The sequence below is a fragment of the Ptychodera flava genome, chromosome 13, assembly GCF_041260155.1.
Source record: "Ptychodera flava strain L36383 chromosome 13, AS_Pfla_20210202, whole genome shotgun sequence".
NCBI classification, from domain to species: domain Eukaryota; kingdom Metazoa; phylum Hemichordata; class Enteropneusta; family Ptychoderidae; genus Ptychodera; species Ptychodera flava.
The window spans coordinates 11,362,745-11,380,297 of NC_091940.1; the positions used below are offsets into that span (position 1 = coordinate 11,362,745).

Here is a 17,553-nt window from a genome sequence, read left to right on the forward strand (position 1 = left end):
GAGGGTTGTTAACAGAAAAGTTCTGTTGAAATTATAGTATAAAATGTGAAGAATATCTCATAGATCATGGTAAGGAAAAATACGTAATTCGGTAGTATTGAGCCTAGTGTTCTTATTTGGTGATGGCATTCGGAACAGATATATGTCAATTCAACCGTTGTGTTTGTAACCGAGATGATTCCCTGTTAGAATAATGGTTTATCCCTTTTACGTCAGCGCGGCCATTTTGGACTGCCTATGTTTCCAACTGGCAGCTGTCCAGATCAGAGCATGTATTGTATTTGTCAACAAACTTAGTGTTTATTTTTTTTCTCGTTATTTTGTCGTTTTTATTTCACTCTTTATTCGAGGGAAAAGAAGACTGGTACAAGATGGTCCACAAACCGTGTCCTAACTGTCGCCACCAGGTAAGGAAGTCTCTCAGTCACGCCAAACATCCGGACCTCTGTCCTTTGTCATCTTATCTTATAAATATTCGGTTTACTGTGTGAATAGCTTGTTGTAAGTGAAATATTGAGAACATTGTAACACGCGAGCCTGTATTTCTCATAAACGTAAAAGCATAGTTTTTAGCTGAATGGTAGCAAATAAGGGAAATGTAATGTCGACCCACGGCATAAGAACTGTTTATATGAAATGAAGGTTGTTGACATAACAGATTTTAGAGAGCATGAAAGGTCATAATAGAAATGAATCGGATAAACTTTGGAACACGGTCAACATGGTGCTATAGTATTAGCAGTTTGAGGTTATATTTTATAGAGGTATTTGTGACGAGTTCCTCCATGGAAAATAATGCAACAGTTTTCGGCTTGAAATTATGTTGTTCACCGAACTTGAATATCCAAAGGTTTCATATAGTTTACAAAGTAATATTGGTACGTCAATGGTTATGTGTCTACGAGACTGGTTAGGGACCGTTCAGTTTTTACGGCCGGGGGGGGGGGCGGCAAATCCAGGGGGGGGGGTCATCATAATTTTGGAATCCGCAAAGGGGGGAGGGGGGGTCATCGCTTTTTCACTGGTAGGAAAGGGGGGTCACCACATTTTCAAAAACATAATACCAACAATAAGGCCAAAAAAAAAAAATGAAATGTTTCTGGTCAGCGCGCGCGTCACTTGAACAACAGCGCGTCACCCTTTTTTTCCTGGTTTGAGGCCGGCGGCTGTGGCAAACTACATACTGATTACTATAACACCAAACCAAAACGGCTGAAGAGAAAGAAAATTCTTTGGGGCACATGATCAGTGACTGCATGAACAGTTTAAATGTTACTATATTGATAAAACTACAAAACTCAGTGTTATCCCCAGGCCATAGCGGTCCCGCTACGCTTTCGCCCCCCCCCCCCCCCCCCCCCCCCCCCCCCCCCCCCCCCCCCCCCCCCCCGCTAGCGCTACGCTTTGATTCTCCCCGCTACGCTTTAAAATATTCCCGCCATCCTTAGTTCACACGCTCTGCGTAGCTACCAGCTGATGCATGCATTGTCTACACATAAGCGCTCACTGCAACTTTTAACCTGGTGAAAGAGTGGAAGGTGTGAAGTATGGTATGCATCAGATAAGTTGTCCGGAAGTGTTGAGAGGAACGTTAAAACAATAGAAGAATCGCTGGGTTGTTCACAAATTTTCATTCCAGAACGACTACTACGACCAACAAAGCTCAGTATACATCGCGGACAAGTGTTCACAGAGGTAGCGGTGTAGCACTAGCAGGGCCTTTGATCACATTCCCATGCTTTGATCAACGAAATGAACCGCAAAAGAAACAAGAGTTGACTGGTGAGGTTGATTATGATTGTACAATGATGAGTTTTGTCTGAGTACGATCACGATCGAGATCGAGTTCACATTGCATAAATTTCAATATGGCGGCGGCCATGTTGGTCGACAGGTTGACATTGATCCTGGCGTCGCGTGTGGTTCCACTCTGCAGACTCTGACACGTTCTCTGAAAGATTTTACACCTGATTTCCGAGGGATTCTAGTTGTACTTAGTTCATGTCTTGTGATCATCTTGGTGGTATTTTTAAAATCAAGAATCGAACGACGATGTTCAGTGGAAGTAGAAGTTATGCGGGGGGGGGGGGGGGGGGGGGGGGGCCGCTGGTTGAAATCTATCCCCGTGATGAAAAATTATTCGCGGTGTTTGTCGTTCAAAAATGATATAAAACTCAATTGCATTTGAATTGTGTAAAGCTTAAACTTGTGAATTTTCCTCTTTGTTGGCAAGTTTTGACAATTTATTAGCAATATAGGCATGTATTAATGAAACTCCAATCAGACGAACCATTTCTTGCTCTCAAAGTTTCAATCTGAATCTTCTGTTTTAATTGCAATTGTAATTACAATACTGTGATGATTTATTTAAGTGTAATAAAGAGTTTCCATGATGTTCAAACTGCACACTTGTGTGTTACCATTGCATTTTGTTGTGAGTGTACATGTATGTGTGGATGCATGTGCAAGCTTACATCCATATGCAAATATAAATTAATGATATGCAAATGATTATGCAAATTAGCCGCTAAGCTTTGGCGCTTTAACTGACCCTGCTCCCTCCCTTGAGGAGGAGGAAAAAAAAAAAAAAAAAAAAAAAGCCGCGTGCCGCCCACATTTTTTAAAGAAAGGCCTGACCAGAAACATTTCTTTTTTTTTTTTTGGCCTACAGTTCACTTTATGCCATGGCCTTGATCGACCCTCTTTACCGGCGGGCCGCCTTCGGCGGCCCACTACAATAAGTATACATTATGTATTACCCATGACCCTCTTAACGGGCAGACGCCTTTTGTGGCCCACTCCAATTAGGTGTACTTCATGCGATGGCCATGATCGACCCTCTTTACCGGCGGGCCGCCTGTGGCGGCCCACTACAATAAATTGACTTAATGTAATACCTCATGGTAATCTTAATGGCCGCAGGCCTTCAGCAGCCCTGTCCAGTAAAGTTTACAATGTATCTTATGCAATAGCCATGATCGACCCTCTTTACCAGTGGGCCACCTTTGGTGGCCCACTAGAATGAAGTTGACTTTACGTAATGACCCATGACCCTCTTAACCGGAAGGCTGCCTTTGGCGAACCACTCCAATAAAGTTTACTTTATACAATGTCCATGGACATAAGTTGTCTATGGAAATGAAGTTAAAAATTGCCTCACAAATACAATTAACAGACGTTTCAATGGATGTGGCTGAGAAGTTTGTGCACTGGCATCTCTGCTACACGAATAAAGTGCGCTGCGTACCATAGTTCAAATCAAAACCATGCGAGTAAATTTGACATATGGGTTTTGGTTATTTTCAGCGGGGGGGGGGGGGGGGGGGGTCATCAAATTTTTTTGTCTGACAAAGGGGGGGGGTCATCTTTTTTTCGCGAAAAATGCAGGGGGGTCTATATTTTTTTGAACACCGGCGACAAGATTTTGCCACCCCCCCCCCAGGCCATAAAAACTGAACGCTCCCTTAATGAGAATATGCTGAAGTGACCGTAGTTGTATGTGTTTTGACGTCTCTGTCAGACAATGTCCACGAGAGGAATTGTATCGCACTAATTTATCGTATCATTTGCATGGTCAAGACGGTTGCTGTCATACCAGAATGACCTGCATTGCCACAAAAAAGGCAAAGCACAATTTTGAAACTTAGAAGATGTTGACAAATTAGAATTTGTGACGTTTTACTAGGTAGAAGACTATTCTTGGGTTGTGCATGTACAGATGCAAGAAACCATCCATGGCCATGCAATATTGTCATTTTCGTGAAACTTTCACAAAAGATTTGGAATAAGAGGTCATTTTGAAAATGATATTCAAAAAGGGGTGTCATCATGTCAAATTTCCAGATAACATGACAATTAATATTTCCTTTCTGTACAAGGAAACTGTGAAAAAATGCTGACTTTTGTATAGCAATTTTTCCTTATGCTAAATATCATCAGCCCATTATTGTGTGGTCAGCGAAACTTATTTTCCTTCACACAATGAAAAAATCGTTTGTATAAAAGGAATGCCTTAGAACTCAATGCTGCAGGAAATATCAATGCTTCCTACATGTGATTACGGCAGGGATTGTCATACAGGGTGCCATACCCTTCAAAAAATCAAAGAGTATGCCATATTTCTATATGATGTATCTCACAAAGTAAAATAAGAGACGTTACTGGTTCCTGTAACATTTGCCCGCTCACTGTACCTTACAACATGTGCAATCATAAAGAAAATGAAAATATTTTGACTATTGCATACTCACCCGCCTTAATCAACAGAAAGTTTCCTGCTCTTGTTGACACTCCCAGATTTTATAATATGTGTGTACTTCAAGGATCAGTTAACATTATCTACTTTTTATGTTCTATTTTGTGCATAATTATTTTGCTACAGATTCCAGTTGCTTGTAAAACTTGTCCTTGTGGCCATGTGTTTACACGAAGACCCTCAAATCCAATACCCACCGGTACTTTTCTTTTTTATTTTAATTTTGTGTCACAATTTATTTATCAATAAGTTCTGTAAATTTAAGTACGTACATGTATCATATACTGTATAACACTATGTTTTTGCTGATGACTGCCTTGATATATCAAGGGGAACAAAGTAACATGTCTGAGAAACCCCTGTGATATTAACAGAGGTACTGCTCTTAAGAAAAACTCTGATTTCCTGTTCCTGTTAAAATGTTCATTGCTGACTGGTTACAGAATTGTTTTTCAAACAAAATATATTCAAAAACAGTAAAAAACTCTTTGGACAACTGGAACATGAAGGTAATGGTAAAGGTAATGTTTGAACAACATTAATTTCACATTGTTGATCACATTTGTACTGTAGGGCCAAAAGTCAACAAATATTGAAGTGTGCAACAAATAATCCCACACATGGAATGCACATTGAATTTTATAACCAATAAGATTGCTTTGTACGCAATCCTAACAGTCAATGCAGTGGTTTGTAGAGAAATCAAGAGTGGTCTTGTTGTCTTCGCCTCCATACTCTTCAATCATGAAAAATGCTGTAAAGGTACATGTAATAATAATATGATTCAACAGATGGCGAATAAAGAAACTCTATAAAGGATTCTTACCCACAATATTTCAAATCTGACGACCTTGAACAGATTTCACTGGTGTAAGCAAAAGTCTTGAACAATTCACCAAATTGTTACCAAATTCTGAACTCTACATACAGATACCCAAAGCAAAGAGAGAAATGTTCCAAACAGCAATGTTCTGTTTGAAGAAGTCATTTGACAGAAAAAAAATGCCTGTTTTCAATTTTTGCTTAATTTTCTTGATTTGTAGCTTGTTCATGTCATTCAGGTGAAACGGAACCAACATTTTTGAGTCTTCGTCGTCATTTACACGTACTTACGTCTGCCAAAGTAGATGAGAACGTTATTGATAATCAGTCTTTCTCTTTCATAATCCCTCTCATATCTTGCTCTGTCACTTTTCTCTCTTCTTTCTGTTGTTCCCTCCCCCCCCCTCTCTCTCTCTCACAGAACAAACAGGTATTAAACGGAGGAGAACAGAAAGGGTTAAACGAGAACGTCCAGATTACTACAGTGCCAGTGAAATAGAAAAACACATAAGAAGGGTATGTAATGCAAATTGATCACTCCACTCAACTTCAGGTAAAAAAAACAACAAAATTTAAATGTTAGATTGAAAAAAAAATAGGAAATAATGTTCTAAAGGCACTTGACAATAATTTGTTTGATGCTTCTGACAAATGAAAATCATTATGTACCCTGTAGCTTTTCAATTTTGACGTGCAATAAGCACCATATGCAGGTACATTTAAATCATGTATATGCATGACTCTCAAGGACTCTTCATACTTTCTTTGTTCAAAAACCTGTGTGTAGTTTGAACCACCAATAACATAGTTAAGCAATTTCATGGTGTTTAGGGACAGCTCAAATCAGAGTTTTGTCACCCGATTTTCACACTTCCAAATCCTCATTTAAGAGGAGGGGACCAGGAATGAGATCAAGCACGACGAGTTTTGTCTTCCATGCATGTGTATTTCCTCAATCCCAATGTAACACTCAACCTACTATTGTTTAATTTCTTACCATGTTGTGTAAAAGTCATGCCCCTATGACCTTGAGAGCAGTGCTAGTAATCATAAACCAGTGGGTAGGTGTTTTAATGGTCAAATAAAATCATGCTTATGTATCATTTCTCCGTCTGAAAATGTATATTTGCAACTGAAGATTTTATAATTTTCAATATGTAGGCATGACTGCTTTAAGACTGCTTTACAGGTTATATTGAAGCCCATCGAGCAACAGATTTTCAACCAGTAAAAAATTTAAATTATTGCCATGCATGTTTCATTAGGTATGTTGAATATTCCGTGTAAGTTTTACGATGAAATCAATAACAAAATCTTAGGTGGTACCTTACTAGTTTAATAGTGTGTGTTGAATGAAGTAGAAGACAGCACATTACCAAAACAACATTCTGTTTTCAACTGTTTCTTCCAATGAAAAAATGAGGTGATCAAGTCAATATTCTATTTTTTTTATTGTACATCTTTTTAACCTAAATTTAGCTGAAAGTAACAGTTAATGAGTGAATGAATGAGTTTCTCTGTGGCTTATTCCATGGGAGACATTTGCTCTCCTGTTCAGAAAAATGATACTCCACTGCTCGATCTCACACCGTTTGTAGTTGCTATATTTTATGTGTGACTTAAGACAGTGAAAGCCATGCTTAGGTTCTACGAGCCCATAAACTGCTCTCTTTTCTGTGAAAAATTCTGTAGTGTTACATTTCAAAGTTTTCCCTTTTATTCGCAGATAAATGCATCAGCCAGGGCACAAAATGCATCTTCCAATGGCAAGGAAGGCAACGGTGAGGGTGGTGTTATCAAGAGACGCAAAGCTGGCCGACCAAAAGGCTCACTTAACAGACCAAAAGACAGTAAGTTACTTTTTCATAGCCAACACATCTTTTCAGTTACAGCACTCCTGCCAAAAAGCCAAGATAGATTGCCCAGTTTTTCAATATTAATATTTCCATCAACTTCTCCAGTGTTTATGCCTGATCATATGAAAGTACAGAGGTATTTGTTTTCCAGATCTTGGAATCAAGACTTGTAATTTTGGGTGGCTATCTAAAATTTCATGGCATAACGTTGGCCATAGATCATTGATGGTTTGTTTTTGCTATATAATGTAGTTTTGTATGGTCATAAAAATTATTGGAGAAGACATGAGTTTCAGAAACAACTTAAATGTACAGATAATTTTAACATTAGTGCCTTACTCACTGGTACAGTTGGCGCCAGAGTGGATTTATTAGTCCCACGGACACCGGTCCGGGGGGGACTTATAGGTTTGGTCATGTCCGTGCGTGGCGTGCGTCCGTCCGTCCGTCCGTCCGTGCGTGCGTGCGTCCGTCCGTCCGTTCACGCAGATATCTCAGACATGCCCAGGTCAATTTCTTTCAAACTTTGCACAAGGATAGTTCCCTACCCCATACAGATGCACGTCGATTTGTTTCACAATGCGATCAATTTTGGCCGATGTTAGAGGACTTTTTAGTTTTCACCTCCATAGACTCCCATGTATAAGGCAGTCTCCATAGACTCCCATGTATAAGGCAGTCCATAGACTCCCATGTATAAGGCAGTCCATAGACTCCCATGTATAAGGCAGTCCATAGACTCCCATGTATAAGGCAGTCCATAGACTCCCATGTATAAGGCAGTCCATAGACTCCCATGTATAAGGCCAAGAAAAATAAAAATTTAGTTTCTCATCGTATTCATATTGCAAAAAGGATGCAGTGACACAGTTTTTAGTCCCCACTGATGAAGTCCAGGGGGCTTATAGATTGGGTCATGTCTGTCCGTTCGTCCATCCATTCATCCATCAGTTTACGCAGATATCTCAGATATTTGACAAAATGTCACTTGTGCTTGGTGACCTTTGACCTCAAATATATATATTTGTCCATAACTCAGTAACCACAAGTGCTACACCCTTCATATATGGTATGATGGGACAGCTTATGACGCCACATATTGTACCTCATTAATTATGCGCATATCTAATTTTGAGCGAGCCAATAGAGCTAGAGGTCTGATTTTTGGTATATAGGGATAACTTAGCAATATTTTTTTTCAAAATGTCACGTGACCTCGGTGACCTTTGACCTCAAATATACATATTTGTCCATAACTCAGTAACCACAAGTGCTACACCCTTCATGTATGGTATGATGGGACAGCTTATGACGCCACATATTGTACCTCATTAATTATTATGCATATCTAATTTTGAGCGAGCCAATAGAGCTAGAGGTCTGATTTTTAGTCCCCACGGACACCGTCCGGGGGGACTTATAGGTTTGGTCATGTCCGTGCGTGCGTCCGTCCGTCCGTGCGTCCGTCCGTGCGTCCGTCCGTCCGTTCACGCAGATATCTCAGACATGCCCAGGTCAATTTCTTTCAAACTTTGCACAAGGATAGTTCCCTACCCCATACAGATGCACGTCGATTTGTTTCACAATGCGATTCAATTTTGGCCGTGTTAGAGGACTTTTTAGTTTTCACCTCCATAGACTCCCATGTATAAGGCAGTCTCCATAGACTCCCATGTATAAGGCAGTCCATAGACTCCCATGTATAAGGCAGTCCATAGAATCCCATGTATAAGGCAGTCCATAGACTCCCATGTATAAGGCAGTCCATAGACTCCCATGTATAAGGCAGTCCATAGACTCCCATGTATAAGGCAGTCCATAGACTCCCATGTATAAGGCCAAGAAAAATAAAAATTTAGTTTCTCATCGTATTCATATTGCAAAAAGGATGCAGTGACACAGTTTTTAGTCCCCACAGATAAAGTCCAGGGGGCTTATAGATTGGGTCATGTCCGTCCGTGAGTCCATCCGTTCATGCAGATATCTCAGATATTTTGACAAAATGTCACGTGACCTTGGTGACCTTTGACCTCAAATATATATATTTGTCCATAACTCAGTAACCACAAGTGCTACACCCTTCATATATGGTATGATGGGACAGCTAATGACGCCACATATTGTACCTCATTAATTATGTGCATATCTAATTTTGAGCGAGCCAATAGAGCTAGAGGTCTGATTTTTGGTATATAGGGATAACTTAGCAATACTTTTTTTTTCAAAAATGTCACGTGACCTCAGTGACCTTTGACCTCAAATATACATATTGTCCATAACTCAGTAACCACAAGTGCTACACCCTTCATATATGGTATGATGGCACAGCTTATGACGCCACATATTGTACCTCATTAATTATGCACATATCTAATTTTGAGCAAGCCAATAGAGCTAGAGGTCTGATTTTTGGTATATAGGGATAACTTAGCAATACAATTTTTTGACAAAATTTCACGTGACCTCGGTGACCTTTGACCTCAAATATACATATTTGTCCATAACTCAGTAACCACAAGTGCTACTACCTTCATGTATGGTATGATGGGACACTTTATGATGCCATATATTGTACCTCATTAATTATGTGCATATCTAATTTTGAGCAAGCCAATAGAGCTAGAGGTCTGATTTTTGGTATATAGGGATAACTTAGCATGACAATTTTTTTGACAAAATGTCATGTGACCTCGGTGACCTTTGACCTCAAATATACATATTTGTCCATAACTCAGTAAACACAAGTGCTACATCCTTCATGTATGGTATGATGGGACACTCTATGACGCCACATATTGTACCTCATTAATTATGTGCATATCTAATTTTGAGCGAGCCAATAGAGCTAGAGGTCTGATTTTTGGTATATAGGGATAACTTAGCAATACAATTTTTTGACAAAATGTCATGTGACCTCGGTGACCTTTGACTTCAAATATACATATTTGTCCATAACTCAGTAACCACAAGTGCTACACCCTTCATATATGGTATGATGGGACACCTTATGACGCCACATATTGTACCTCATTAATTATGTGCATATCTAATTTTGAGCGAGTCAATAGAGCTAGAGGTCTGATTTTTGGTATATAGGGATAACTTAGCAATACAATTATTTTGACAAAATGTCACATGACCTCGTATGACCTTTGACCTCAAATATACATTTGTCCATAACTCAGTAACCACAAGTGGTACACCCTTCATATATGGTATGATGGGAGACCTTATGATGCTTCATACTGTACCTCATTAATTATGCGTATATCTAATTCTGAGCAAACCCATAGAGCTGGATGTCTGTCATACATATGCACATAGATTTGTTCTGTGATACGATCCAATAAGGCCGCCATGTGGCCATTTTATTACGATTTTTTCATGTCCTGAACTACAGCTCAGACATGTATCAAGCGAATTTATTCAAAAGTATTTTTATCACAGACCTAATGAAGAGGACTCTATCCTCTCTGAGGACCTGTAATCAAAGTACCCATTAACAAGTGGGGACTGTGTCATCAACGATGACTTGTTGGTATATAGGGATAACTTAGCAATACAATTTTTTTGACAAAATGTCACGTGACCTCGGTGACCTTTGACCTCAAATATACATATTTGTCCATAACTCAGTAACCACAAGTGCTACACCCTTCATATATGGTATGATGGGACAGCTTATGACGCCACATATTGTACCTCATTAATTATGTGCATATCTAATTTTGAGCGAGCCAATAGAGCTAGAGGTCTGATTTTTGGTATATAGGGATAACTTAGCAATACAATTTTTTTGACAAAATGTCACATGACCTCAGTGACCTTTGACCTCAAATATACATATTTGTCCATAACTCAGTAACCACAAGTGCTACACCCTTGGTATGATGGGACAGCTTATGACGCCACATATTGTACCTCATTAATTATGTGCATATCTAATTTGAGCGAGTCAATAGAGCTAGAGGTCTGATTTTTGGTATATAGGGATAACTTAGCAATACAATTTTTTTGACAAAATGTCACATGACCTCGGTGACCTTTGACCTCAAATATACATATTTGTCCATAACTCAGTAACCACAAGTGTACACCCTTCATATATGGTATGATGGGAGACCTTATGATGCTTCATACTGTACCTCATTAATTATGCATATATCTAATTCTGAGCAAACCCATAGAGCTGGATGTCTGATTTTTGGTATATAGGGATAACTATAGGATAGAAATTTTTGACCAAATGTCATGTGACCTCGATGACCTTTGACCTGAAATATACGTTTATGTCGATAAATACGTAACCACAAGTGCTATGTCCTTTATATTTAGTAGGGTGGGAGACCTTATGACAACACACGCTTTACCTCATTAATTATGCACACATCTAATTCTGGGCAAGCGAATAGAGCTAGAGGTCTGATTTTTGGCATATAGGGATTAATTAGCAATACAATTTTTTTTCAAAATGTCACGTGACCTTATGACCTTTGACCTTGATTATACATATATATGCATAACTCAGTAACCACAAGTTCTATACCCTCCAATTCTGATAGGATATTAGACCTTAAGATGTCACATCTTGTACCTCATTATTATGCGCATATGTATTTCTTGGCTGGCCAATACAGCTAGAGGTCTGATCTTTTTTCCCGATTTAGAACCATAACTTAGACATGCCTCATGTGTTTCAAATTGGGAACAACGACATAGACCTATGTGCCCATAGATCTCAACATATACACTCCAGTGATACTTCTTAATGACCACATTTCCTTCCCCATCAAGACTAATACTCCTATTACAAGTGGGGACTATGTCATTGTCAATGACTTGTTTAATCAAAAAGTAGGTGATAAATAAAATATGCTGGTCTTTCCACAGATAAAGATGACAAAGAAGAGGACATGTTTGCAAACATCTCCAATGAGAAGGCATTACTTTACTCAGTAGTGTTGGCAGAAATCAACAGAAAAATCCAGACACAGTGGAGGGGACCCCCACGGTCACAGTCACAGTCATAGTAATACGCTTTTCTCCGATCATGTCACACACACACACACACACACACACACACACACAGATCTGAATATGTACAGCCTTTCAGTGTAACATCAGAGCTGAACTCCAAGTAAATTTTTTTCACACCAAAGGTTGTCCATAGGAAGTAATTGTTATTTTCAGCAATTACATGACATGCCTACCTGATTAAGATGTATTTTTTGAGTACGAAATCTTACCCCTACAAGATGAAAAGTTATCTTACTTGATATATTGTCACAAAAAGCCTTAAATAACAAGTTACTGAGTCTGAAAATTTACAGGAACACTTAATTTCATACATAACATAGTATGTCAAATTTTGTACAACCATTGCTTGATTCTGTAACAGTAGTTTGCTGTGTAGTCTATGACGTGTAAGCATTTTATTGTTTTGAAAGAATGACTGCTCTACATATCCTTATGGCACATATTGATAATTGATCAACATTACAAAATTGTGAATTCCCATATTGAACTGAGTAACTGATACATAAAGGTGCCATGTTTGTAAAGTGTGAAGTTTAAAAACAGTGTGAATTTTGCTTCATGAGCCGTAACTGCCATTTCTTAATCTATGTGCCTTTTTAAATTGCATTATGAGTCCAAATCAAGGAACATTTTATGTTTCAATTTATTGTAAGTGCAAAATGGCCAGTTTATCATACTTATACTATTCAGGTTTGACTTAGTGCACATATTATTTCCAAACTCTGGCAAATCCCGTGTGTACGAAGAGGAATACTTGAAAAGATTCACCTTATCTTTGTTCACTTTTGGCATAATATTAACAACTGCACGTATAATGTTATTCTCTTTGAAGCAAGCAAGAGAAAGCATCAATACTAAATTCCAATCATCAAAATAATCCACAAAGAGGCTACAAAGTTCAAGGGTCACAGAGTAACATAAAGCCATATACACAGTTGCACACACAAAACACATGCTTTTTATTGTACAAAGTTTTCAACCACTTATTAAATTTCATTCACTTGGGAGGTCCAATTGGGTTTCAAGTCAGAACTCTTTTACTTGCTTGCTCTGCTTGGGCCACAGTTCATATGTATGTTAAGTTTTTCCACTATGTGGAAATTTGTATCATGAAAACAGGGGGTTTAAAAAGTTTGAAGTATTTTTTTTTTCAGTCTTCTTTTGCCATACGTCTCACAAGTCAATATTTTTCTTTGAAATTGACCAAGTGAGTCATTGTAAATATCCATGCTGTCCCTTTGCTGTCATTCTAGATTTTAAGTATAGCCAACAAGATATTGAGTATCACAAATAATTGAACTTTTTTCTGACATGTATTGATTATTCTTGCCATTCCAGTGATATTTTGTTCGCAAGGCAATTCTTCTGCTAATTAGCGGCATCTCAGCAGGTTATGTCTGATTGGTAGATGATCATTATTTACAGCAACATAAGGAGTCTGAAACTAAGGCTATCTTGTAGCTGATTGGCTGTTGGGAAGTGATTCAATAATGATATAAAGCTTCAGCCAAGCAATTGGCTGAAAGCTTCCAAGATGCTGTACACAATCTATCCAGAGCAACTCACTCAACAAATCCAGTAGCAACTTGTCAAAGAAACCTGACTTCACCTAGTGTTTGTCAAAGATTTGCATCAGTCCAATCAAACCTGTAAAATAGAATAAATCAAGACTTATTATTGCTTGAACAACTTGAAACCCTATTCCTTTTCAGAAATGTAATACATTGAAATTTCTAGCAAACTAGTGCGGATACAGATTTAAATTAAATTCAAGGGTAGAGGGTTCATTCACTCCTTCAGGAGGGAGTTTGATTTATGAGCTTAAAATTCAATTTCTTGAGCATAACCACCTGTAGAGTTATAAAAACATGCCTTGAGGTCAACAATTTTCCAAATTAGGTACAAAAGCAGAAAAAATTGCTGATCCATTGAACGTACCATAATTCTTTTGACTGAACAATACAAAGTTTTATGAAAATGACAACAACGGGTTATGGATTCCTTGCAAAGCACACTGTTATTCTGTAGAAAGAGATGGACAGATTTGAAGCTGTCATAATACACATAGACACTGTAGCAATCTGAAAAAATCAGTGTCAATACTGTTTATTAAGTTTTGATGAGTCTTCCAAGTATTTCTGCTCCCTGCTATAGCATAGCTTTATTGCTGACAAATTGATCTATCCGCCATTCCTCCTTGATACATTTCCCTTGAAGATAACACATCAAGCATTGCTGCCATTTCGGATTTGAATATTATTGAATTTTGGATACATTTTTATCTGATAATACAACATATTTGACATACAACTACTGGTACAGACATGGTGAAAAAATGATAACAAAAATGTCATGGTACCTTTTAATCGCAAGCATTACTATGTCTTTTTTAGCACCTCGTAGGGTGTGGATTGATGCACACTTTAAGGATAAGTTCAGCCATGCTTTTCGTCCCGCGGACGAAGTCCGGCGGGGACTTATAGATTGGGTCCCGTCCGTGTGTCCGTCCGTCCGTCCGTCCGTCCGTCCGTCATCAACAGTTTCTCAGACACTGCCAAACCAATTTTGTTCAAACTTGGCACAAAGGCATAGCACTATGACCTACAGATGCACATCGATTTATTTTGCAATACGATCCAATATGGCCGCCAGGCGGCCATTTTATTACAATTTTTTCATGTACGGAGCCATAACTCAGACATGTTTCAACCGATTTTATTCAAAGTTGGTACAAGGACATTGACCAATGTCATAGATATGCAGTTCAATTTGTTTTGTGATATGATCCAATATGGCCGCCAGGCGGCCATTTTATTACGATTTTTTCATGTACAGAGCCATAACTCAGGCATGTTTCAACCGATTTTATTCAAAGTTGGTACAAGGACAATGACCAATGTCATACATATGCACATTGATTTGTTTTGTGATACGATCCAATATGGCCGCCAGGCGGCCATTTTGTTTCGATTTTTTCATGTACAGTGCCATAACTCAGGCATATCTCAACCGATTTTGTTCAAACTTGGTACAAGGACATTGACCTATGTCATATATATGCATGTCAATTTGATTTGTGATACGATCCAATATGGCCACCAGGCGGCCATTTTATTACGATTTTTTCATGTACAGCGCCATAACTCAGACATGTTTCAACAGATTTTATTCAAAGTTGGTACAAGGACATTGACCAATGTCATATATATGCGTGTGGATTTGTTTGTGATATGATCCAATATGGCCGCCAGGCGGCCATTTTGTTATGATTTTTTCGTGTACAAAGCCATAATTCAGGCATATCTCAACTGATTTTATTCAAAGTTGGTACAAGGACATTGACCTATGTTATACTTATGCACATTGAATTGTTTTGTGATACGATCCAATATGGCCGCCTTGTGGCCATTTTTTTTACGACTTTCCATGTCCTGAACAATAACTCAGACATGTATCAAGCAAATTTATTCAAAGTTGGTACAAGGACATTGACTTATAGTATACATAAGTACATTGATTTGTTTCTCGATATGGTCTGATATGGCCACATGGTAGCAATTTTGTTATGGTTTTTTTCATGTCGAGAGCCATAACTCTAGCAAGTCTCAACTGATTTTATTAGTTTGTACCTGGACATTGACTTATGTAATACATATACTGTTGATTTTTTAAACAGTAAGATCAAATATCGCTGCGTGGCGGCAAATTGTTACGATTTTCTCATGTACTGAGCCATAACTCAGACATACCGGTATTTCCACCAGTATCATTCAAAGTTGGTACAAGGACATTGACCTATTTCATACATGCTCGTCAGTTGTTTCACATCATGTAGCAGTATCATGTCAATTATTGAAGTTTCATAATTAGGTTGATATGTCAGAAATACTGCATCAAATTTCATGAAACTTTGTACAGATGTTAAGCTCACATTGCTTTAACAGTGAAAAAGACATTTATCAGTGTCATTTTAATTAATTTGTAATTGCATATGTAATGAACTTTCCTAATTAGAGTGATATATCCACAAATACAACGTCAAATTTGATGAAACTTGATACAGATGTTGATCTCATAGTGTTGTAAATACTACATTAAACTTTATGAAATATGGTACCGGTTATCTATTAGTGTTAGGATAGAATGAAAAAATGTTTTGCAACATCCTGTCAACTAATTCCCAGTTGACTCATTTAATGACCTTTAGGATAGTGGCCTACATTGGTTTTATGTTTTTCATCACCATGGAACTCATTCTTGGCCATTGAGTGCCATCTGTATCAAAGTATTTTTATCACAGAACCTGTAATCAAAGTACCCATTAGCAAGCGGGGACTGGGTCATCAACGATGACTTTTAGAGCTCATTTTACATGAACTGACAAACGAACTTACACCTATCTTAATTTGAGTTATATGGACATGAAGTGTCAAATTGTAGTGAAGTGCCCAAACTGTTAAATTCACAGTGGTTTGTCAACAGTCAGCAAAGTATCTTGATTTTCATCTAATTCACAAAAAACCAACTTTGTTCAGTTTGGTTTGTAGCAATCTAAAAAAAATTATCAGCCAGATGAAAATGTCACCGTTTCAGATGTTAAACCTCATTCAGGAAGCCAGTTTGTCACTGAATTTGTAAGGGACAAACACCAGTAATAGTGATGATTAGAGAAGGCAAAACATAGCAATACTTATAAGTTCCTCAAAAATAAAAACCGCAGTGCTCATGAGGTGATCCCATCAGTTCCAGAAGACATTAATGGAGTTCACTTTTCAGGCGAAATGTTCTGCAACTGCAGTACATAGATAACAAAATTTTGTCCGATGTGGTTTTTTCCAAACATGTTGCTTACACACTTTTGTCAAACCAGGTTCAAACATCAGCATTAGTCAGAGATAACTTTAGGTGGTTTTCATCACGGAAAGTTTACAGGGTCTTTTAATTATTACTTTTCAGATAATTTTAAACAAGATTATAGAAAGATTTGTGCCCACAGTGAACAATTTATAAAGACGATGGTGGGGGGGAGGGCTGTTGTCATTTACCAGACAACAAATTATTGTTTTGCATACATGTAACATCTGTGACTTCATTGCATGTTGTCACATGAGATCGTAACTGTACCTTTCCAAGTGCCATTATGAACTACGGTATGCAAACAGTTGCAAGTCTTCCGGGTTTTTTGTACAATCACTTGTAAGTCATTTTACCTTTAATTATGCTAAAGTTTTTGAAGAAATGTACTTATTATTTTTAAAAAGTCTAGGAATAAATTATATATTCATACAACATATCTCTTACTCTTGCCAGTGGGTTCATTTTTGGCCCCTGTGTGCCGAAGGCATGCTTGAGGGGTGGTGTCATCATTGTGTCAATCTGTCTGTCTGTCAGTCTGTCCGTCCCTCTATAGATCAAATGTTTGGAGCTCTGAACTCATAAACTATGGGGCTGAACTCATAAACTATGGGGCTGAATGCGACCAGTGTATGCAGTATGTTTAGATAGACTTTTGGAACTGGATCGAGTCTGGTACATGTGGTTTCCATAATTGAAAATAATTGCACTTGACAAAAAGTTCCTGTA

General features: G+C 38.1%; 1 protein-coding gene across 2 annotated transcripts; it reads left to right on the plus strand.

Moving 5' to 3' along the window:
* The first annotated feature begins 206 nt into the window (after nt 1-206).
* Nucleotides 207-17,263, plus strand: LOC139147406 (UPF0547 protein C16orf87 homolog). Of its 2 annotated transcripts, XR_011555718.1 has the most exons (6): nt 221-407; nt 4,382-4,454; nt 5,499-5,593; nt 6,804-6,927; nt 11,824-14,420; nt 16,331-17,263. XR_011555718.1 is itself a non-coding variant. In XM_070718499.1 (5 exons), the coding sequence occupies exons 1-5, from the start codon at nt 372-374 to the stop codon at nt 11,961-11,963; spliced, it is 468 nt and encodes a 155-aa protein (XP_070574600.1). In that variant the 5' UTR covers nt 207-371; the 3' UTR covers nt 11,964-17,263. The 2 variants fall into 2 exon arrangements, 1 of the variants encoding a protein (XP_070574600.1); XM_070718499.1 differs by having other exon boundaries at nt 207-407; nt 11,824-17,263.
* Nucleotides 17,264-17,553: the final 290 nt, after the last annotated feature.